This window comes from Amblyomma maculatum, chromosome 2 (assembly GCF_055883805.1).
Source record: "Amblyomma maculatum isolate TAMU_Amacu chromosome 2, ASM5588380v1, whole genome shotgun sequence".
NCBI classification, from domain to species: Eukaryota; Metazoa; Arthropoda; class Arachnida; order Ixodida; family Ixodidae; genus Amblyomma; species Amblyomma maculatum.
In genome coordinates, this window is record NC_139345.1 from 224,126,416 (window position 1) to 224,151,424 (window position 25,009).

The 25,009-nt window shown below is 45.7% G+C and overlaps 2 protein-coding genes and 1 pseudogene across 4 annotated transcripts in view; 2 read left to right on the forward strand and 1 right to left on the reverse strand.

Annotated features, from left to right (window-relative positions):
- LOC146201376 (GATOR2 complex protein MIOS-like) overlaps positions 1 to 25,009 on the forward strand; it is a 264,250-nt gene that overhangs the window by 210,657 nt on the left and 28,584 nt on the right. The gene's annotated exons all lie outside the window — the stretch shown is intronic.
- Positions 667 to 3,979, reverse strand: LOC146201378 (uncharacterized). Its single transcript, XM_084591806.1, has 2 exons — positions 3,381 to 3,979; positions 667 to 712 (listed from the first exon to the last, which is right to left on the reverse strand). Exons 1-2 carry the CDS (start codon positions 3,977 to 3,979, stop codon positions 667 to 669), a joined length of 645 nt encoding a protein of 214 aa, XP_084447932.1.
- On the forward strand, positions 20,517 to 21,517 carry LOC146201379 (uncharacterized; annotated as a pseudogene).

The window sequence follows — 25,009 nt, forward strand, 5'->3', positions numbered from 1 at the left end:
TTAAAATATCTGTTTCTGGCTTCATAAAATTTTTTTTCCGCTATTTTTGAAATTTCTTTGTAATTTTCCCAGTCTGTGGCTTCCTTAGTTCGAGTTGCTTTTCTAAATGCTCTTCCTTAGTTCGAGTTGCTTTCTAAAAGCAGCAGATCATGCCAGGGAGTGAACTGCGTTATTCAGTGCTGGCATCCATATATATACTCAGGTGTGACGTCACATGAATCGGACGCAACGATCGTCGCGACATCTATACATGCCGGCGTTTTAGCAGACATGCTGCATTATCATACTCCCTCCCGCTCAATTAAGTAACACGCCGTCACTCAAAGTTCTCGTGTCGAAACCAGTCTGGCTGCCTGTGCACGCGAGCACTTCTAAGTAGCTCTGGCTGCTCCTCCTGTCTGGGCGGCGTTGGACAAGGGAGCCTCCAAATCCTGCGATGCAGGCTCCGGCTGGGTTAGGCACCAGGGCTGCGCCACTGATTGGCTCCGATGGCAACAATGACGATGGGTTCAAGTCATGTCGGAATGGTGACACCTCTTCCTGTTGGGTCGGCTTGACACCCACATCCAAGTGCTGTGGATTCGCGCTGGGATCGGCGTGCAAAGGACACAGGTGATCGGCATGCATGAAGTTCATCGCGCACTTTCACCACGTATGTCACAGCACTCACAACCTGGGACACAACACCTTCTTCCCAGGCGACACACTCACCCTGCACAGTTTTCACAAAAACACGGTCGCCCACCATAAACGCGCGGTCTTGCCCATGAACCAAATCGCACTGCGCCTTCAATTGCTCCTGTTTCTGCTGCATGGTCTTTGCGAAATTTGGCTTCAGTAGAGAAAGCTTTATGCGCGGCTGGCGCTTTAAAAAAAGTTCTGCGGGTGACTTGGCCGTCACACTGCTAGGTGTGTTACGAAATGACATGAGGAAGCTGTCAATTCTTTCTTTCACTGTCAGCTTCTTATCGGATGCCTAACTTTCAAGCACCTGCTTCAGCAAGGCCTTTTTCACGGTTTGTACCGTTCATTCAGCAGCCCCGTTGGACGCTGCGTAATAAGGAGGGGTACAAGCATGCCTTACGCTGTTGGTGCTCATAAATTTAGCAAACTCAGTTGAGGTAAACTGGGGCCCGTTGTTGCTCACCAATACTTCAGGGAAGCCGTAAGCGGCAAAAGCACCCCAAAATTTCCCAATGGCTTTTCCTGCCAAGGTTGTCGACATTGGCCACACTTCAATCCATTTTGAGAACGAGTTTACGAGTACGAGAAACATGGTCTTTTCTTTCTGTGCAAAGTCCACATGGACACGTGACCAACAGTGCTCAGGGTATGGCCATGGGTGAAGAGGAACCGGCCAGGAGGCGGGCGGAACTGCTTGGCAGATTTTGCATCTCTGCACATACTGTTCAATTTCTGCGTCTAACCCGGGCCACCAGACAAAACTTCTCGCTAGCATTTTCATGCAGCTGGCACCTGAGTGCTCCTCGTGTAGCATAGTTTACACGCGTCGCCTCAGCTGTTCTGGGATTACAACTCGCATACCCCACGTCACGCAACTCTGTTCCAGCGATAACTCGTCATGGTGAACATAGTATGCTTTCAAATCATCTGCATACTGTCTAGGCCACCCGCTCAATATGAAGTCTGCCACCCAGTGTTAAGCTTCGCTTTGAGGCCTTTGAAATCTCTTCAGATGTGAGCGGAAGGCCTTGAAGTACTGATAGGCATTCAGATGCCACGTCTTCCGCGGGTACCGGCTGGGGCAACCTTGACAAGGCATCTGCCACTTTTGCATTCGAAGGGTACTTCTGTTTTAGAACCGACACTCTGTCTTCGAGTGACACCTGTCCCATTTTCAGCCAGTCAACTTTGAGACGTTCCAGCCAATTTCACCTCTTCCTCTTTCTGTTGTCCTTTACAACAGTGACAGGTAGCGTCATACTCTGACCCTTGTCACACCGCCCTTTAAGTTGCATCTGTTCCCCAGTATAAGTGCGAAGCGACATTTTGCATGGCTCACATCTTATGTGCGAAAAGTGGGACTGGTACACTTGCTCTGGCACGATTGTGACAGCTGCTCCCGTGTCAATTTGCATATTGAGGGTGTGCCCCTCAATGTTAACGCCCACTTCATAACATGATTGTTTTGAGTTAATTAAATGATACAGTTCATGCTCAGAGTCTTCGTTAGAACAACCGAGCAAGGTTCTGTTCTGTTCTAGGTTCTGTTTTAGGTCCGGTGTTACTTTTAATATACATTAACGACATTACTGAAGATATAGACTGTCATGTGGAGGTGCGGTTGTTTGCAGACAATTGTCTCTTGTTTTGCCACGTAAGAACTGATGATGATCAAATTTTGCTGAGTCAGTGTTTGAAAAAGGTCTATGAATGGTGTATAAAATGGAATATGCAAATCAACCCAATGAAATCTGTTGCCGTAACCATAACCAGCAAGAAATCTCCCCTGCTTTTTACCTATAGTATTAACAAATTAACATACTTAGGCGTCACAACTACTCAAACTTTAGATTGGGGCATACACATTGATCAGATATGTGGTTCAGCTCAACGAAAACTTGGCTTCTTAAAACGTAATCTGAAACACTCAACACCTGATGTTAAACTTCAAGCATTTAAAGGTATGGTCCGACGTAAGTTAGAGTATGCAAGTATTATATGGGACCCACATTGCCAGTACCAGATCAATAAACTCGAGAAGGTGCAAAGATTAGCCTTAAGTATATGGGACCCACATTGCCAGTACCAGATCAATAAACACGAGAAGGTGCAAAGATTAGCCTTAAGATTTATGTTTTCCACTTACCGCAAAACACAGTCAGTCACTGCTCTACGCATCCAAGCTCAACTACCTGAACTAGCCACACGTAGAAAAATAGCACACCTCAAGTTTCTTTATATGCTTCGTGAAAATAATTTTAACTTAGACTACTCTGTATATCCGACCCCCAGGAAGGTTATCAGCCCGTACTAATCACTCATTTGCCATTATGCCGTACACACCTAGAATTTACTTGTTTAAGTACTCGTTTCTTCCGAAAACCATTGTTGAATTTAATAACTTGAACCCCCAGATTTTTCATAACATCAGCTCAGCTGAGGCTTTCGAGAAAAAGCTAGAATTGTATTTCTTGTAGTAATGTGCGTGCCTTCTTCTGTATTTTCACTTTGTTTCCCACCCTGTAACAGCCCATAAAAAGAAGTGCGTGCTTTTAGCTTTTGCCCTAACTCTCTGGCACATTTTTCTCAAGTGGCCTACTTTTGAACACTCATGACAAACCGAGTTTTTGTACCAACAAACTTCCGATGAGTGTCCCCTACCGCATCTTTCACACTTCTCGCTCTTGCAGACTTGCCTTTTCATGGGCTTAGCTTGCCTCGGCTCGGGACGCTGTCGACCTTTCACTATGTGCACTAATGCGTCTTGTTCTCTTGATCGCAGTTGTGCACTGTCTCGCGCCGCTTGGTCTCTGTCAAGGGCGATTTTGCATGCGCTGTAAAATGTCATGTCTCGTTTCGCGAACAGAGCACGCTGAGTCTCTTCATCCCGTAGGCCGGCAACCAGCTTTTCTCGGAGGGCGTCTTGTAAGAAGTCACCGTAGTCACACTTCCTGGCTAAGCGTTTAAGTTCCACAAAGAACCCTTCGACTCTTTCACCCTCCTGTTGCACGCGTCGATTAAACTTGCACCGCTCCACTATGACGGAATTTTGGGGGCTGTAGTGCTCTTTCAGGAGACCCTTCACTTCTTCATATGATTTTTCTCCCGGCGATGTAGATACTGTGATACTTCTTAGTACTTCATAAGCCTCTGGGTCTATTACTCTCAAGAAGACTGAGAGACGCTTTTTGTTGGTTATCTCATTTTTCGTTAAAAATTGCTCAAAGCGCTCTAAGTACGACTCGAAGTTTTGCATTTTGAGGTCGAATTCTGATATCTTCCCCACTGACGGCATCTTTATCGAAGCACAGAAGTTTGCTACTCATCCGTTTTCTCCGGAGACTGCTGTTCGTGTTCCTTATGGCCGCTTTGGGCGATGCTGTCCTCCTGGAACGCTGAACGAAGGTCAAGGCGATGCTTGTATCCATGAGCGCCTTCAGGTGGTAGTCGTACACTGAGAGCACGTACTACGTCGTTCCCTTTTTCTGGAATGCTTGCTTGTATCTGTAAGCGTCTGCAGACGGTAGTTGTACCTCGTGAGCACATACTAGTTCGTTCCTTTTTCCTGGAAGGCTGAACGATTCTAAAGTCAAGGCGATGTTTGTCCTCCTGGAACACTGATCGAAGGCACCACTCGCTTGCTTCCGTCCGTCCTTGCCATCCGTTCAGTTACTCGCTTGCTCGTTCCATCCGCCGTCGGTCATTGCCTATGCAGGTCACCTCGTCAGCAGGGAGTCATATCAGAGAGTAAACTGCTTTATTCAGTGCTGACGTTCATATATATACTCAGGTGTGACGTCACATGAGTCGGACGCAGCGATCGTCGCGACATCTATACATGCCGGCATTTTAGCCGACATGCTGTATTATCACAGTTTGGGTGTGTGAATATTCAAAATTTTGAATGCCAATAGGAATATGCTTGTTATTCGATTCATATTTGTATCATGTTTTTTTCTTTTGGTGACATTTTCGGTGTATACAGCAGTTTTCAAATATTAAAAAAAAATTTCAAATATGTACCATCAGTTTTTCGAATACAAATACGAATCGGATAACAAGTATATTCAATTCGCATTCAAAATATTTGAAAACTACTGAATACACTGAAAATTTTTCAATTAACCTCAATTTCACCCTGTTCAGTCCTGACCGCTGATGACTGCGTTTCGATGAAGGCAAAACGTAGATGCATCCGGGTGCTGTGTGATGTCAGTGCACGTTAAAGGTCCCTAGGTTTTCGAACTTACTCCGTAGCCCTCCACTATGGCTCCTATTTCTCTCTTTCCACTTTCACTCCCGCCTTCCTCCCTTCTCTTGTGGTGCGGTTCAGGCACCCACAGAAACAAGTATGATAGATACTGCACCTTTCCCTTCCTGTGAACCAGTTACAGTCGAACCCAGATATATCGAATTTTGGTTATATCGAACTCACAGAACATCCCCTTGAAAATCCCATGTAAAAGTATAAGAAAGCCGCGTCATATATCGAACTCAATTTCACCAGTCGTTCAATATATCGAACTCCACACCACGCACTGGAATGTGTGCCTTCCCCAAAGACGATCGCATCACCCTCGGCCGCTTGCCGCGTGACGTTTTCAAGCCACGTGTGGAAAGAATGAGAGGGGACAGTTCGGCGACGGCTGGTCTAGAGCAGCGTCGAGCCCATTCCCCAAAAGCGCACGTATCTGCGGTTATCGTTTCCCGCGTGCCAGCATATGACTTTTGCAAGCCCTGTGCATGGATGAACCAGAGAGAACCGGTGAGAACAAGAGGGGGAAAACGCGATAGAGCGAAGCGCAAGGCTGTGCCCATTCTTTTGCCCAAGCTATCTCTCTCCTTCCTCTCTCCTGGCCTTCGTTCGCAGTAGCACGCGCTACGCATGCGCCAAGCCAGCCCGTTTTCAGACAGAACGTCGGACGCTTTCTCCAGCGTGTGTTGTGAACCCTCTGCGCGCCGGCTGATGTGGCTATGGCACCTGCGGACGTTAAGAGGCGGCAGATCTCTCTCTCTATCTTCTTTTTTTTTTTTTTTTTTGCGAGAGTCGTCCGTTCTATTATTGTGCTGTACGCGCAGCGTAGCGTACGATATGGCGGCAGCGAACGTTGAGAAGCGGCATTTTTCTTTTTTTTTTTTTTTTGCAGGAGTCGTTTATTCTTGCATGTATGTATCAACGAAAGCACGCGGCCAGCTGCGATCGTGACACCAGCTTTTAGCATTTTTCACTTCAAACAGCATTTGCAGCTATCACGCTTTCCAATGATTTTGTGGCAGTGGACTACGCCCGCTCCAAGCACGGCGTGATAAATCGAACCATGCTTGTGCAATCAAGCCATCACGGGCACTCTGCCAAGTTCGCTCCCCGCCACCGCAGAAGCTATCAAAAGATAAACACGCCGTGACGTTCACTGCACAGCATCTTGGCACGCTGCCAAGAAATGAGCTGTGGATGAGACGACCGCTTGTCCTGTGTACGTGGTTCCTGCTTTCTTTTGTATCTGTGTATATTGTAGCACGAACATTCTTGAAATGCCATTATGTCACATTTTGATACCCTTTTTTTTTTCTTAGAGAATAATTAGGAATCCAGAAAGCACCTTATCTTGTTCCCAACAATATTTTAGTCCAGAAACCACCTTGAAGCAACCTTTGGGGAAAGAGTTTGGAAATTGTAGTTTTCCTAACAGTTGTGCTGTAGCAAAATGTTCAGTCTGACAAAAATGAGTTCAGTGATTTCAAAACATGTTATTCAAATTTAGGGCATAAATTAATAAATCAAAGTGATCTAGTGCATACGTTGGGCTGTCCTTTTCAACATGACACTGTTCTATTGTGATTGTTCCGAGTTGTCTTCTGTTATTTTTTTTTTTCAGCTTTGCAGCTGTTCAGCGCCCATGTCTGCGCTAGTGAAATGTGTTACGAATTAGTGGACCGAGCAATGCCGAAAGACAGACCGGCTCGGCGGTCGCCGTCAACAGCTAAGCTCCAAGAAACGGACAATGATGCACCGTGCTCCACTGCGCTACGAACGGCTTCCCTAGCCGTGTCCTTTTTATTGCCTTGCTGCCTCGCAAGTTCTACCGCGCCGGCACAGGGTGGCGCCACGAACAAACACGAACCAAAACTGTAACAGTCCTCCCCCATTAGTTTGTTCAGGAAGAGCATTATGGAGAGTAGCGCTGCACTGGCTTGCCGCTTCTCGTGCTTCTTCGCAACTGAGGCGTGCTGCACGCTGACTTGGGAGAGTTCATAGCAGTCTTTTCTGTACCACCAGTCACGTTCACAGTTGTCTCTTCTGTGCCACTAGTAGCACTCACGGTGGGGTCAGAGTCCACAGAAACAGCCCAGCTGGTGTCACGCTCAGTTGATGGGTGGCTGGAAACGCCCTGTGTTCCAGTAGGTCCAAGCCTCCATAGTCCAGTGGTTGGCTCAGCGATTTCTTCGACTTGAGGACGTAGGTGGTCGCCGTGCCTATGCCAGAGAGTACCGTTACTGAGACAGACTGTAGCTGCTGACTGACCTGTGGTGCTCGTGACACATGCGGGTACCCACGGTGGCCCCCGACGAAAGTTCCTTGCGAGTATGTTGTCTCCCACATTCGGCAATGGAGAACGGCACCCTTTTATGGCCTGTAGTTTCTGCTTCAACTGTCTCAGCAGCATTGAAGTGTGTACATTTGGGCGAAGAACATCCAAAAGTGTCTTGAACATCCTTCCCATGAGCATTTCACACGGTGCTCTGCCTGTTACTTCATGTGGCGTGGTTCTGTAATGAAATAAGAACTGCGAAATCTAGGTTCGGAAAGATCCGGATCCACTCTTCTTGATCTTGTTCTTGACAATCTGTACGACGCGCTCTGCCGCACCATTCGAAGCTGCATGGTAGGGAGGCACAAGCATGCAACGAATTCCATTACGTGTCAAGAATTCTAAGTACTGTTCACTTGCGAAGGCAGCGCCATTGTCGGACACGATGAGATCCGGCAGCCCATGCTGCGCAAAGTACACATGAAGCCTTCACCAGGGCCTCTGTGGAAACGGCCATGGCATGTGCTGAGTGCGTTGCGGTGCACGCAGGTAAGCTTGGCAGGTTTCACAGCTCTTTACACTCTCAGCGATGTCTCCATCAATTCCCGGCCACCAGATGTGGCTTCTGGCAGTTGTCTTGCTTTTCTCAATGCCAGGATGCCCAGCATGAAGTATCCTTAGGACTTGGGCTTGCAAAGATTTTGGGGTAACAACTCGGGAACCCCACAGCAAGCAACCTTCGTGGAGGCTGAGTTCGCTGCTCCTTGCTGTGAATGGATTTCCTTCTGGTCCTGCTGGAAGTTGTTCCCCTCGCAGGACAGCAAGAGCTACATGGCTCAGGAATGGTTCATTTTTTGTAGCTTGGTGCCACAATGGCAGGTGACAAGTCCTGGGTATGCTTGTTCAAACATGAACATTTCAGCAGGTGCAGGTAGATTCACGTTGTTTGCAGGCAACGGCAACCTACTGAGAGCATCCGCATGACCTAAGTCCAGACCAGGCTTGTACACAAGCTTGTACTTGTATGCAGAAATTTTCAATGCCCATCTGACTACTCGTAGTGATGCTTGCACTGGAATGGGTTTGTCCCATTCCGGATGCATGTGGCTTTGTAAATTTTTCCTTCTGTGATGAAGCGTGCTTTTTCTTCGAGTTGCACACTCGAGCAATGTGTCCCTTCCTCCTGCAGTAATTGCACGAACTACTGATGTGCTTGCACACGGACGCGAGGTGTTCGTCTCCGCAGCGGTAGCATGTGACACGCCCCTTTGATGCCGCGACTTGATAAGTGGGCAGCGCACTTCGGCTTGAGCTCGCTATCTCGCCAGCATCTTTCTTCGCAGTTTCCATGGCAAGAGCAGTTTTTTCAGCGTCTTCATACGTAAGGTCTGCTTTCTCGAGCAGCCTCGTCTGCACGGCTGTGTCGTTGATGCCGCAGACGATGCGGTCCCTCAACATGTTGCTAAGCTCAGCTCCGAAGTTGCAATGTTCCGAGAGGCTTTTGAGCAACGCCACAAAGTTACTGACTGACTCGCCGTCCGCGTGAACACGCGTGTTGAACCTAAAACGCTACGCGACAGCAGATGGCTTGGAGCAATAATGGTCACCAAGAACAGAAAGAACTTCTTGCAAGGTTTTGTCTTGCGGTTGGGCGGGCTTCGCGAGATCCCGCAAGAGAGCATATGTTTTCTGTCCACAGCAACTAAAGAAGACTGACTTCATTTTCTCTTCTGCGTTGTCATTCGTGATGAAAAAAGCTTCAAGGCGATCAACGTAGCAAGGCCACGCATCTTCCCCTCCTCCGTCGAACACTTCGAGGGTGCCGAACATTGGCATGACGGAATTCTTGCGCGTTGACTCGTCAGAACAACGAAGAACTCACGTGCACAGAAGGGGGCGGATGAAAGACGAACTTGAACTTGAATTTTTTTCCTCGTCGCCACTTGTTAAGAGTTGGTGGACCGAGCAATGCCAAGAGGCGGCTCCAAAAAACGGACAATGATGCACCGCGCTTCACTGCGCAACGAACGACTTCCCAAGCCGTGTCCTTATTATTTCCTTGCTGCCTCGCAAGTTCTATCGCGCCGGCACAGGGTGGCGCCACGAACAAACACGAACCGAAACTGTAACAAATGCTTTCCTTTATTACTTGCTGGGTGTGCCTCTTTGTCTAGGCTTCATATTCTATGATAGAGTATGCACTCATCTGCAAACAGTCGGATTTTTACCGGTATATTTGTGACTATATCATTAATACACATAAGAATATATAACGGCCCGAGGACGGATACCTGTGGGATGCCAGAACGAACAAGTTCAGGTTTTGAAAACACTCCATTGATGGAAGCGCTCTGTTTCCTGAAAGAAACATGCTTGTATCCAAGAGAGCAGACTGTCATTTTTTAATATTGGTTTTAGCTTTAGAAACAATTTTTGGTGACTCACGCGGTCAAACGTCTTTTCAAAATTCAAGAAAATTATGTCTATTTGTCCTTGTTTATCTAGAACTGCCGCAAGGTCGTGAACAGTTTTCATTAGCTGTGTTGCAGCCCTCTACGGAACCAGTGCTGCCTATTATCTATGATGTTGTTTAACAAGTTGAAGAAATGTCGAAATATATATGCTTGAAGATAATGTGCTCAACTATCTTTGCACACGTGCAGAGTAATGAAATGGGCCTGTAAGAAGTAATTAGTGAGCGACCTCCAGTTTTGGGTATTGGTGCAATTTTAGCATATTTCTAATCATTTGGTATCTTGGCTCCCGACCACTTGGCATACTTTACAAGAAATGCATTTGGTATGGCATCTATTCCCGGAGATTTCTTAGCATCTTCTTCTGATAAGGAAGGCAAATAATTACTGCCAAGGTTGAAGTTTATATCATCGTCATTTCTAAACACAGAATAAAAAACATTTATTGAAAGATACTGAAGCTCACAGTTTTATCATTTATGCAAAAACTGGGCAATGGCTCCTTTTTTGAAGAGAAATAGCGCCAGAACTTTGTCGGGGAAGAAAGGAAAAAATTCTTCATAGACACAGCATGGAAGTATGTTCTGGCTTTTTTAACTGTACACGCAATGTGGAAAGTTTGCATGCATTATTTTCTGATGGACACTTGCGGTGCTGTTTTCTCATTTTTTCGCACATTTCTTCCTAGGCATACTATTTTTTTTGTTTTCCACGCATTCGTTTGGTGCTGTCTTTTAAGCCGTACAGGTATGAAGTGCTTGATGCACCCTAGAACACACTCCTTGAAAAAGCACCATAAGTTGCCTACAGAGCATGAGCTTGTTCAGCGAGGAAAACAAAATCAGAAAATGAACCATCAAAGGCATCTAATATATTGATGTCACTAGCACGTGACATCAATATATCACGTGCCAATGCCATCAATGCCATCACGAGATGGCATTCATTTTAACAGAAGAGTGGGAGCAGAGATTGGCTGGCGCCTGGCAGGCAGGGCTGTAGCTTTTTTAGGGGGTCCGCGAGGACTCCGTGCACAGAGGTAGTTAGAAGTGAAGCAGAAGAAAGTGTAATAATGGAGGCTGAGCCCCCAAAAATGGCAAAGAGTAGGTCGAGAAAGAAAAGTACAAAAAAGAAATTTAACACTAGGATCAGCTACATAAACATGCAAGGAGGTAGAAAAAGAGCGAAATGGCTAGAGATAGAACAGCAGTTGAAGGATGACAAAATAGGTGTGTACGCTCTTTGCGAGACTCATCTCAGTGATCTAGAAGATCCGCCGTTTATAGAAGGCTACGTCTGGGAAGGGTGCAACAGAACGAGAACGGAAAGAAAGGGTGGAGGGGTAGGTATGTTGATACACAAGGAAGAAATTGGCAAATAATTAAATCATCTTGTAAAGAACATATCTGGGCTTCAGGAACCATTGCCGGCATAAGGACATGGCTAGGGGTAGTTTATTTAGGAACAGGACATCAATGCAGGCAAGAAAACAGGGATCTTGTTGAATGTCTAAGTGACGATATAAGCCAGTTTGGAAACGGGGCCAATATTATTCTACTGGGGGACATGAACGGCCACATCGACGATCTGGATGGATACACGGATTGTAACGGGAAGCTAATGCTAGATTTCTGCGAGCGACACGATCTAGTTATAGTAAATAGAGAAACAAAATGTGAAGGCCAAATCACGTGGGAATTCCACAACAGGCAGACGACCATTGACTATTGTCTAATGTCGCAGGAAATTTATAGCAAGGTCACAAAAATGGAAATAGACGAAGAAGGGGAGTGTAGTCTGGGAAGTGATCATAAACGTATTAGTCTCCAGATGGGGCCCTTGATGAAAAGAGAAATGGAACTTAGACAAAACGTAAACGCAAAATTAAACGACGATCAAATAGCGCAGATAGCAGCAGACATAAAAAGCCCCATGGAAGACTGGGATTATGAACAGGTAGAACTACTCATAAGGAGGAAAATTCAGGAGGTTAAAGTAGCAAACCGCTGGAATGGAAAGAGGAAGCCACGGAGCTGGTGGAATAAGGAAATCAGGGAAGCTATTGAACAACGACGGGCTGCCTCAAGGGAACACCGAATGGCAAAGAAAGCACAGGTATCTCAGGAGGAAATCGACCAAAAATGGGAATCATATCGACAAAAGAAACTTGAGGTGCAGGCCCTCGTCCAACGTAAAATAAGGTAGTCCACCGATCGCTGGATGGCTGATATACACGATGCCTCTAGAGGCGGAGCAAGAAAATTCTGGAACCATATAAGCTGGCTAGGGAAGAAGAATCAAAGAAAGCAGGATCGGATTCAAGATAACGAGAGAAATTGTTTAAAGGGAGACAACGCAGTGGACTACATTACATCAGTTATAGCCGAGTCATTTAAGAGCGACGATAGGGTAATCTCCGCAAATCAGGAAGCAACACAAGGTAGCAGAATACAAAGCACCTTAGAACTGACCAATCTAAACTGGAAAAGGGCAGAAAAAAATATTCCTAAAGACACATCTACAGGAATAGATGGAATTCCGATCAAGCTGATTAATGAACTCGGTCCAAAAAGTAAGGAAACGTTGTTAAAAGCTCTGGAAACAGTCATAACGAATAAGCAAATTCCGGACAGCTGGCGGCAGAGTAAAATATGAATTTGATTTATAAAGGAAAAGGAGACAGGATGCACATAAAATCCTACAGGCCGATTACCATAACATCTGTTATGTACAGGTTAGCCATGCAGGCGCTGAAATTTAAGGTGCAAGCATGGGTAGAAAGTAACAAGATACTCGGAGAACTTCAGAACGGCTTTAGAAATGGTAGGCGCTTAGATGATAGCTTGTTCGTGCTTACCCAATGCATCGAAATATCTAGAGTGGAAAATAGACCTTTGTATTTGGCCTTCCTGGACATAAACGGGGCGTACGACAACGTAAGCAGGGAACTCCTGTGGAACATATTAAAAGAAGAAGGTATCGGTTATGAGATAATAGAGTTCCTACAGGATATATACCGGGATAACAAAGTAGAAATTACGTGGGAAGGGATAAGAAGTACGGAGGATGTCAAAGTATGCAAAGGATTAAGACAAGGCTGTCCTCTATCACCGGTGCTGTTCATGCATTATATGATAAACCTGGAACGAAGGATACAAGACAGTAACCTAGGTTTTAACCTGTCATATAGATTAGGTGGAAAACAGCGCCTCCCCGGTTTGATGTATGCAGACGATATTGTGCTGCTAGCTGAGAGTCTGGAAGAATTGCAAACTCTAGTTAAGTATTGCGGAGAGGAAGGGGACGCTCTAGGCTTCAGTTTCAGCGCAGTTAAGTCGGGTCTGATGATTTTCAACGGCTCAACTGATCAGGGTCTTAAAATACAAGGCCATGAAATACCTAGAGTAGCTGAATATAAATATTTGGGGGTATGGGTAAACGAAGGATTGGCATACATTGGAAAGCATGAGCAATCACTTATGGCCAAAGGGCGAAGGAATGCCGGGATAATGAAGCATAAGGCATTGTGGGGATACAATAGGTATGAGGTTTTGAGGGGTATTTGGAAAGGAATTATGGTGCCCGGACTTACTTTCGGAAATGCGGTTTTGTGCCTAAAATCAGAGGTACACTCGACATTAGAAACAAATCAGAGATCCGTTGGACGATTAGCACTAGGTGTCCACGGCAAAACTACAAATGAGGCAGTACAGGGAGATATGGGCTGGGCATCTTTCGAAGTATGGGAAGCTCAGAGTAAAATATTATATGAGGAACGCCTGAGGAAATTGGACAGTAACAGATGGGCAGCTAAAGTATTTAAATACCTGTACCTAAAAAGCGTTGACTCACAATGGAGGAAAAGAACTAGGAAACTAACTAGTAAGTATGCTAGTAACAAGGACGGAGAAATAAAGAGCATTAAGAAACAGGTGAAAAACACAGAAGGTAAAAATTGGATAAATTCCATGGAAAAGAAACAGAGTGTGGAATTATACCGAAAGTGGAAAATGCAGATCAGGAAGGAAGATTTCTTTGATAACTCAAGAGGCAGTGCCCTACTTTTTGAAGCTAGATCAGGGTGCCTTAGAACACGCAGCTACAAAAAGAAATTTAACAATGGAGATGACGCATGTGCTGTATGGGGAAACTCCAGTGAAACAATTGACCATATTATACTCGAATGTAATAGTATCCATCCGGAAGTTGGTGCAGGCGCAATCACTGTTCCTGAAGCTCTGGGCTTTAGAGATAACAGTGGCTGGGTGAATAAACCGGCGGTGGAAACTAGGAAAAAACGACTGGAAGATTGGTGGCTTAAAAGCAGAGAAGTGACATAATGTTAGTAATGTAGGAACAAAATTTAATAAATAGAATGATGGTTTAGTTAACCAATCTAAATCAATAATTAAGATATAGGGAGAAAAATGAGCATGATAGCTACTGCTACCACACCGTTTCAAAGGGGACGCTCCTATATTCCATCCATCCATCCATCCATCCAGCGCGTGAGAAGATTGGGACTGGACGTTCTTCCTTTCTGTTTTTTTGGCATGTGATTTTGTTCAAATAATAAGCATATCATTTTGTGGTCAGATATGCCATCAACCTTTATTTTTGGGTCACCGCGGAGTAGACTATTGCCGGCTAAAAAAAGATCTAATATCGATGCAGTGGCGTTTTGGCTGTGGTTAGGCTCCTTTATCCAGTGTGTTAAGCCATGCAAAATATTAGGTCCGCAAGTTGTTCAGCTGCCTTAAAGAGGGGATCAGGGAAATTGCTGTTCCAGTCGATAGAAGGAATGTTGAAATCGCCGCCTAGTGTAGCACGTTACAGGAATGACTTTTGACGTTAAGTTCATCGAAGAACCTGTTATCACTGTTTAGGTGCCAGTAGAATCCACTTACGATGATGTTACACTCATTTAGATGTACTTTGACTATGACGCATTCGACTGTAGGTGTGTCAGGTAGTCTTATTACGTTCAAATTTTCTTAAAATATAATAGCTACCCTCTTGCCACCTCTAGAATTTGTCTTTTCTATGTGGTGTAATCTCGCTGTCGCTAATGTTACAGTTTAACCAAGTTTCCATAACGATTATTATGTGGGGTTTGTATGTTAATGCTATGCTTTCTAGGTCTTCAGATTTATTGATGATGCTCCGAGCATTAAGGGTGATGCATTGAATAGGTCTTTTATTGTGATGTTCTATTAAACTTTGGGGGCTTTGCTTGCTTGCCTCTTTGCTGACGGGAACCCTTTTGTGCTGGCGATATCCCATTCAAACAGCTCATTGTTAATTTTACAGTAAAACCTTGTTAATTCGGATCTCACAGGAGTGAAAAAAATCTCTGAATAATCCGAATATCGAATTATCGAATGAGCAACAAAAACTGCATGTGAATTTTTTTTATTGCATACCTTTACTTCGTTGAGAAGTCAGAAATGCTCGTTTGCTTTTTCGCGGAAACCTCGGCTATGAGGACCAGTTTGCGGACATGGGACAACCCTTCCAGGGCGAGCATGTTGCCAGGAGCATCATAATAGAAGTCCTCTAAACCTGCGAGAACATTCGTGACTTCTGTAGCGGTACGACGCACCAAGGGCTCATCATTATCGAGCGAGCCCTCTTCTCCGGACACCTCATCTGCCACATCAAGAGCACCGCTGATTATCTCATCATCGCTTACATATTTACACGATTCTAAGTCGACCCATTTTTTTCATTCGAAAATTCGAAGTTTGGGGGTCGATTTACAATCAACCCCCAAACGGAGGGTGCAGCGGTGACGTAGCGGTAGAACATCCGCCTCGCATGCAAGAGGACCGGGGTTCAAATCCCGGTGCCGCGCAATTCTCCACCGGATTTAAAAAAAAAAAAAGAAAAAAAATCCGCGTGTCGATGGAATTGCATAAACAGGTTTGGGGTGCGACCAGATGCCGGTGAACACCTCCGGCAACGCACTCCCTCACCAGAACAGGAGTTGGCCACCCTGGTGCAGTAATTGGCCGCAACCTCTCATGCATGATAAGCTCCACAAAACCCCGGCCCTCAGTCACCAGCGGCTGCGGAACAACTGACCACGGCGGCGGTCAGACCTATGACGCAGCAGGGGGTGCTAAGAAAGCCTGGCTCCGCTGGACAGGCCGCCATTGGAAACTGACCCTGGCAACGTTTAATGCTAGAACCCTAGCTAGTGAAGCTAGTTTAGCAGTGCTGTTAGAGGAATTAGAGGGCATGAAATGGGATGTCATAGGGCTTAGTGAGGTTAGGCGGCCGAATGAGGCATATACTGCACTGAACGATGGGCATGTGCTATGTTATCGAGGTTTACCAGAGAGGCGACAACTAGGAGTACGTTTCCTTGTCAATAAGTATATAGCGGGTAATATAGGTGAATTCTATAGTATTAATGAGAGGGTTGCAGGCATCGTAATTAGGCTTAATAAGCGGTATAAACTGAAGGTTGTACAGTCCTATGCACCTACATGTAGTTATGATGACCAGGCAGTTGAAAGCTTCTACGAAGATGTAGAATCGGCAATGCGAAAAGTAAAGACGCAGTATACTGTACTAATGGGCGATTTCAATGCCAAGGTAGGGAAAAAACAGGCAGGAGACAAGGCAGTAGGTGACTATGGCATTGGCTCTAGGAATAGCAGGGGGGGAGTTACTAGTTGAGTTTGCAGAGCGCAATAACTTACGAATCATGAATACCTTCTTCAGCAAACGGAAGAACCGGAAATAGACATGGAAAAGTCCGAACGGGGAGACTAAAAATGAAATCGACTTCATAATGTGTTCAACCCCCGCCATTATGCAAGATGTAGAGATAATCGGGAAAGTGCAATGCAGTGACCACAGGATGGTGAGGTCCCGAATTAGCCTAAATCTGAAGAAGGAACGCAACAGATTGGTAAGAAAGAAATCCATCAACGAATTAGCGGTGATGGGGAGGGCAGAAGAGTTCAGGATCTCGCTACAGAATAGGTATTCAGCTCTAACCGAGGATGGCGACATTACCCTAGAGGCAAGGAACAATAATTTCAGAGATATCATTACTGAGTGCGCGGTAGAAGTAGGCGGTAGGACAGTTAGGGAGGATACCAGTAAGCTGTCTAAGGAGACGAAAGATTTGATTAAGAAACGCCAAAGAATGAAAGCTTCCAATCCAACAGACCGGATCGAATTGGCCGAGATATCAAAGCTAATCAATAAGCGCAAGGTGGCCGATATAAGGAAATATAACATGGAGAAAATTGAGCATGCTGTAAAGAACGGGGGAAGCCTTAAAGCGGTAAAGAAGAAATTGGGCATAGGCAAAAACCAGATGTATGCGATAAGGGACAAGGCGGGCAACGTCATCACAAATATGGACAAGATAGTCAAAGTAGCCGAGGAGTTCTATGCAGATCTCTACAGTAGCCAAAGTAGTCAGGACCGTAACGAGATTAGCGGCAGGGAAAAACAGTCAGACGTTCCACCAGTGACGAAGGACGAGGTCAAGAAAGCATTAGAAACTATGAAAAGGGGGAAATCAGCTGGAGAGGATCAGATAACTACGGATTTGCTGAAGGACTGGGGGGATATCGTGTTAGAAAAACTGGCCACCTTGTATACGCAGTGCCTGGTGTCATCGGCGGTACCATGGAAGAATGCAAACATTATCCTCATTCATAAGAAAGGGGACTCTAAGGACCTTAAAAATTACAGACCAATCAGCTTACTGTCTGTTACGTATAAGGTATTTACTAAGGTAATCGCTTATAGAATCAGGACAACCTTAGACTTCAATCAAGCAAAGGATCAATCAGGGTTTCGGAAACGGTACTCTACTATCGATCATATCCATACCATCAATCAGGTGATAGAAAAATGCTCGGAATATAACCAGCCCTTATACATAGCATTCATTGATTACGAAAAAGCATTTGACTCAATTGAAACCTCGGCGGTGATGCAGGCATTGCGAAATCAGGGGGTAGACGAGCCGTACGTGAAAGTGCTGGAAGATATATATAGTGGCTGCACAGCAACCATAGTTCTGCATAAAGAAAGTAACAAAATTCCCATAATGAAAGGTGTTAGGCAAGGAGACACAATCTCCCCAGTACTATTCACAGCTTGCTTAGAGGAAGTATTCAGAGACTTGGAATGGGAGCAGTTAGAGATAAGGGTAGATGGAGAATACCTCAGTAATCTGCGATTTGCTGATGACATTGCCTTGCTAAGCAACTCGGGAGATGAACTACAAATAATGATTGATGACCTAGACAGGAAAAGTAGAAAGGTAGGCTTGAAAATCAATATGCAGAAGACTAAGGTAATGTTCAACAGCCTCGGGAAGGAACAGCAATTTACATTAGGTAGGGAAGTACTGGAAGTAGTAGGCGAATATGTCTACTTAGGACAGGTAGTAACCGCAGATCCGGACCATGAAAAGAAATAAGAAGAATAAGATTGGGATGTAGCGCATTTGGCAAGCACTCGCAGATTATGTCTAGCAGCTTACCGGTATCGCTAAAGAGGAAAGTATATAACAATTGCATCCTACCTGTACTCACCTATGGGGCTGAAACGTGGAGGCTAACCAAGAGAGTTCTACTTAAGTTGAGGACAACCCAGAGGGCTATGGAACGAAAAATGGTAGGGGTAACATTAAGAGATAGGAAGCGTGCAGAGTGGGTCAGAGAAATAACTCAAGTTACCGACATTCTAGTGGAAATTAAGAAGAAGAAATGGACATGGGCAGGATATGTAGTGCGAAGAGAGGATAACCGATGGTCGCTTAGGGTAACAAACTGGATTCCAAGGGAAGGAAAGCGTAGCAGGGGGCGGCAGAAAGTTAGGTGGGCGGATGAGATTAAGAAGTTCGCAGGGGTCAAGTGGATGCAGCTAGCACAGAACCGGGTTAAGTGGAGAAATATGGGAGAGGCCTTCGCCCTGCAGTGGGTATAGTCAGGCTGATGATGATGATGATTACAATCAAAACCAAAGCATGGCACTGATAACAAGAGTAAGACAATAACCATATCAGGGAAGCTACGGCTAATTTGTTTGTTCTACGGCTTCAAGTGCAAGATTCAGTTATTGCGCGTGCTTCTCGGGAAGAATTTTTACTGCAGAGAACAAACTGCAACTGCGGGAGTGCCGATACTTGCGGGAGTGCCGATACTGGAAGAGCCGCTGTTCCAGTCGCGGCGACGCGCCCTTTCGGCACGTCAGTCCATCGCCTCCTTTAGAAAGATGCCTGCGGCATCGCTCGCTTACCCATTGGAGTCGCTGTGCCTTCAGTTGCAGGCGTCGATGAGAGATGGCGCCAGATAGCCCCCTATCTCCGCAAAGGGGGTTAGGGTGGTGTGGTGTCGAAGCGGCAGCAGCTGTCCAGAAAGCACATGCGCAAATGCGTGTTGCAGGCGGGCGCCGTAAGGATCGCGAGCTACCACCTCAGGTGGAAAGGTTAAGGCAGCGGGTTTTCGCCGCATACAGCAGGCATCTTTCTAGAGGAGGCATTGGTCAGTCGCGTCGGGTCGGGTCACATGACACGGCGGCACTTCCAGGGAGTGCCGATAGTTGACGGAAGAGCCAACACCGATCCTTTGTTGAGTTCGGGCTCGTTGCTCGTTCGCACTTTTGACTTTACGACCGGCTACATGCTTCGTCCCGAGCTCTCCGCTCCAAGAAGCATTCGGCGCTTGTTTCATGCAACTATGGAGGAAGAAAAAAACTTGTTTCTTTCCTCCAAGCGTGTAAGGTTCAAGGAGGCGGCTGTCATTTATGCCGAAGCAACAACTGCGCTGTGGGCCACAAGTTCGAAGCTTCTAAACGGGTCATGCGGGAGTGGTGGTGGTAGCGGGGGCAGCGAGACAAAATTGTGAACTTTGATGCAAAGCGAAGAGGCTTCCAAGATATACAGACGAATGCTATCCAGGCCAAGCTTGCCACGTATATCGCCGAAATACACGATTCAAAGTGGAGACGAGTTGTACAGCCAGGCAATAAGTTTTCGTTGTTGAGAGCATCCACCGCGGTGTGTGTGTTTTTTTTTGTTTTGTTTTTTTCGGGACATGCGATTAGGGGGTTGACTTACAATCGTGTAAATACGGTAACTGGCCAACGACAACACCGTCATCGATGGAACTGTAGTCAGCAAGATTCGCTTCGGTGGGGAGCAGGCTGACGACTCAGGCCAAGCTTGTGGTAGACTGCAAAAATCTAGTGTCTAGCGTGTGTGCCCACACATGAGCCAGAATATGAATGGCACTCAGAAGCGTGATGACGCACGCCTGCTTCTGGCAGCCCTGCCGTGATGATGTCACCTCAAGTGCCTTTGTTTGCGCAGGTTTGCGCATCGCTCCTGATCCCAGTCTCTGACACACCGACAGTTATAAAGGCCGTCGGACAGCAGCAATCTTATTCCCCAGCTGCGATCAACGAAACGCTGTGGCGGCTGCCTGGATTTATCGCCGACGCCTCTCGCTGTGCACCAAGTATGGCCGATCATCGCCTCGTAGAAAACGTCCTCTGCGCACCTTCGATGAGCACAGTGACGTCACACCACCGACATACGTCACAGAGCCTGCCGGCTATAAATCTGCTGCCCCGACCAACGTTCGCCAGTGGACACAGCAGCCCTGCTGTGATGATGTCACCTCAAGTGCCTTTGTTCGTGCAGGTTTGCGCATCGCTCCTGATCCCAGTCTCCGACACACCGACAATTATAAAGGCCGTCGTACAGCAGCAATCTTATTCCCTAGCTGCGATCAACAAAACGCTGTGGCGGCTTCCTAGATTTATCGTCGATGCCTCTCGCCATGCACCAAGCATGGCCGATCATTGCCTTGTGGAAAACGTCCTCTGCGCACCTTCAGTGAGCACAGTGACATCACACCACCGACATACGTCACGGAGCCTGCCGGCTATAAGTCTGCTGCCCCGACCAACGTTCACCAGTTGACACGGCAGCCCTGCCGTGATGATGTCACCTTAAGTGCCTTTGTTTGTGCAGGTTAGTGCAAAAAGATACGGTTTTTGTAGCGACCACTTTTGTCTAGTGTCAACGACATCTTTCATTGGTATTCATGCTGCTGAAGCTTTGAGGGGGTGTAGAGGAAAACCCTGGGCCTGTTTCAGAAGCTATCCTAAATGAAATCCTTAAAACTCAAAAAGAAATATTGGCTACAGTTACTGTAATTCAAGAAAAACAAACATCGTCTGAGGCAGGTATAGTGAAAATGCAAACAAGACTCGATTTCATCGAAGCTCATGGTCCTAGAGGAATCCCAAATAAGGCTATCTAATACTGAAACTACTATGAGTGATTGCCAGGCAGAAATCGCTGCACTAACTAAACAACTTGATGGCTTGGAAAATCAGTCCCAGCGGAACAACCTGATTGTAAGAGGTGTACTGGAAGCAGAAAATGAAAACGAACAAACATTGCTGAGAAAAGTAAATGATAAAGTTCTTGAAGCAAAACTCGGATGGAAGCTAAGTACCATTGAAAGAATACACAGTCTTGGTAATCTGTCTCCGGGAAAGCATCACCCAGTTATCCTTAGGATTTGTGATTTTAGGGAAATAACTAAGATTATGAATAATTGCTACAAGCCTAAAGGAGGGCAAATAAGCATTTCAGAGGACTATTCTAGAAGTGTGTATGATATATGGAAGAACCTCTGGAATTCCACTGTAAACGAAAGGAAAAACGGGGCCAAGGTTAGGATGGTATTCGATAAGATGAAGGTGAACAAAATCCTTTACGTCTGGGACGAAACTAGGAAACAAAGGTACAATTGTCATACCTCTTCTGGGAGTAGCGATTGACGCAGGAACACAGGATCGAAACCGTTCAAAGTCATAAATGTTAATGCCAGAAGCATATTAAATAAAATTGTCGAATTAGACAGCATAATCATAGAATATGAACCAGACATAGTAGTATACTCGACATTGAACTTACTCCTCTTAATTATAAAATAGTAAGAAAGGACCGAGAAGACAGAGGTGATGGAGTTGCATTAATTATCAAGGACAACATAGCCTCTTCTGTACTTCCAGGTGTGAATGGCGTAGAAGTGCTATGGGTCAAAATAAAACTAGATAAACGAACAGTCTTCATCGGGGATGTTTACAGGGCCCCAAATGCTCCGGTAGACGTTTTGGTAAATCTACGAACATTTATAAACTCCTACCTGCCTCACGATAGTAGGACGTTATTACTGGGAGATTTCAACCTACCCGGCATTGACTGGTGTTCGAAATTACCTGGAACACGAGAAGTGCTTAGTTGTGAGCAGTTACTTGATCTGGCTTTTTGTCATAATTCAGTTCAAGTTATATCTGATTACACAAGGATATGTCCTACAACATCATCTATACTGTATTTGATTTTTGTTTCTGAACATATACAAACTTCTCTCTGTGAATGTGAAATCTTGGATGGCTTGTCCGAGCATAGGATGGTTTTGTTATCCTTAAAGGCATCACCAGATTCCACAGGTACTTTGTCCAAAAAACATTTCTTTAATTTTCATGACACTGATGATGCTGCTGTGATTACCTGACTGCCTCGATTATTGACTGCCTCGATTATTCTTTTGAAGATTTTGTGCAGCTGTATGACTCTGGTGCTAGTACTGACCAATTATGGGAATTCTTTTCGGAAATAGCAGAGCAGTGCCTTAATCAATTTGTTCCTAAGAAATTTAAGAGTGCCAATAAAACGAGCCCCTAGATAACGAGAGACATTCTTCATCTCAAGCGAAGAATTAAACGTAAACATAAGGCTTTTTCACACAACCCAAACCCCGAACATAAACTATGTATTCGCCACATGAGCCAGGATTTAAAGAGACTTCCTAAGGAATCAAAAGACAGATTCTATAATGTGACGCTCACGAAATTTCTTTGCGAGTCACCTGGTAAATTTTGGCGCTATATAAATCTGTCAAAGGTTCTGCACCATGCTGAGACCGAGGAGAATGCCCATAAACGCGCCGAAGATTTTAATTTATGTTTTTTATATGTTTACATACGTGATAATGGTGTACTGCCTCCTTTTAATGATGAAACTAAAAGGCCTCCTATTACTGACATACAAATTGATGAGCAAGGTGTTCTAAATCTGCTATTACATATTGACATCAAGAAAAGTCAAGATCCAGATCGTATTCCTAACGAGTTTTTATATAGGTACGCTGAATGGGTATCTAAACACTTGACCAAAATATTTCAGTTTTCTTTTACTAGCGGTTGCTTCCCAATTGACTGGAAGTGAGCAAAAGTTATATCAGTCCATAAAAGCGGAAATAGTTCTCTTAGCAATCATCGCCCGATCTCGCTCACTAGTACAATTTCAAAGTTGCTTGAACGGATGAAAGGGTTTTAATACAGGTGAACTTCGTATGAAGGACGGACACGCACGGCTCAGAAAAACCCGGATCAGTCTGCCTCGCTTCTTCTTCTGCTTCTGCTGCTTCTCAGTGCGCAATTCCCCCCGGGCAAACGATTCTCGTCCTCAAGAAAATTAGGCAGATCGAAGATGGCAGCGCTTCAGGCGAGCCACGTGAACAACTTTAGTCTTGCGGGATCGGCGGTTATCCATCGTCACTTTGGCGATAACGTAATTCACGTCATTCAGTTGGTCCAACACGACAAAGGGGCCATCGTACTTGCAAAGAAACTTCTCATATAATCCTCACTTGCGAATAGGCGTCCAAAGCCAGGGGAGCAAGCAACTGCACAATGCAGATCGTAGTGTTCCTTCGAGGGGGTTTGAGAAGCCAGTGTGCGTAAGCGGGCTATACGACGGGCTTCTTCGGCACGGCATAGTATCTGGGAAACAGACGCATCGTCGTTGGGGGAAAATGGGAGGATGGAGAATAGCCGGTAACTTCATGATTTGCAGTGTTATAAGCATATGTCACATCACACTGCATCCCAGTTGCGATGGTCAGACGAGACGTACATGGACAGCATGGTTGTCAAGGTGCGATTGGTGCGCTCGATGAGACCGTTGGTCTGCGGATGATACGGTGTCGAGTGTCGGTAGTGTGAACCACAAAGACGGAGCATTTCTTCCACGACATCAGCAGTGATAGAGTCGGAACGATGAGCTAGTTGGTCACACATCTCTTGGAAGAAGGCAGCGGAGCAGGTAACACCAACACAAAGCACAAGAGGCACACACAAGCACACAAGGACAACGCTGCACTGACAACTATATTAACTGGAAACCGCACATCTTCTTCCTTCACTTTACGTCTGCAGCCAACTTCTTTCTTGTCGTTAACATCCAGCTGGTTTGCACAAAAATTCTACTTCCTTCTTCAACAAAACCACCGATGGCATGCTGACACATTGGTCTCCCAAGTCACTGATTGCATATGCTTCATAAATCTCTCTGGCTAACTTGTCCTTCATCCTTTTCATAACCTTAACATTGTGAAGGTCAGCCGGACATTTTTGGTCTCTACAAACAACGCAGTCTTTGCAGTGCACAGCCAGATTTGTGCCAGACTTGTCCGATATTGCTTTAGCGTGCTCTCTAATCTAAGTGTATTCAGGGGGTTGTTTATGAGATTCCCTTGCATTGTGGAAAGAAATATATTGAACAAACAGGAAGATGCCTCAATGAAAGGATTAGAGAGTACACTAAAGCAAACGGAGGTGATCTCTGAAGCCATAAGAAATCGTTTGCATCTCACAATCGCCGACAGCGCCGCTTCGGCAGCGGCACGATCGAATGTTGTTTTTTGCCTTTTTGGACGGAGAAAGGAAACAATTTGCTCTTTTGGTTTTTGCGCCATTCGCGTTTTTTGGTTTTAGTGTTAGCAGCGGCATGGCCGGACCGTCGTAGCGTTCGGCGGTGGCTGTGTCGGTCGTTGTGTCGAGTGTGGTGCGCGGGTGTGCGTAGTGCTGTGATGGCGGTGAACGTGAAAAAAAGAGCAGAACTGACGTTAAAGACCAAGCTCAAGATAAAGGCAGTTTACAAGAGGAGACTGATTGACACTCTTCTCGTGAAGCTTCTTATGAAGCAGGACTTGAAGATCGACTTGCTCTTTGCTTGAGTGGCATAGGACAGCGTGAAAGGCGAAACGATTGCCAACTGCTTTCGGCACGCAGCTTTTGTTCCAGCAGAGGCCCGCGCATCAAGTGACGATGGGGACGAAGCAAAAGCAGAGCTCCGCGAGGTCGATGAGGTGACATGCCTGCAACAATGACTGTAGAGGACTTTGTAGGCGGCGACGACATCGCGGCGACCACGGCTGTACTGACGGACGCCGAAATCGCTGTGGAAGTTTCTGAACATCCCGC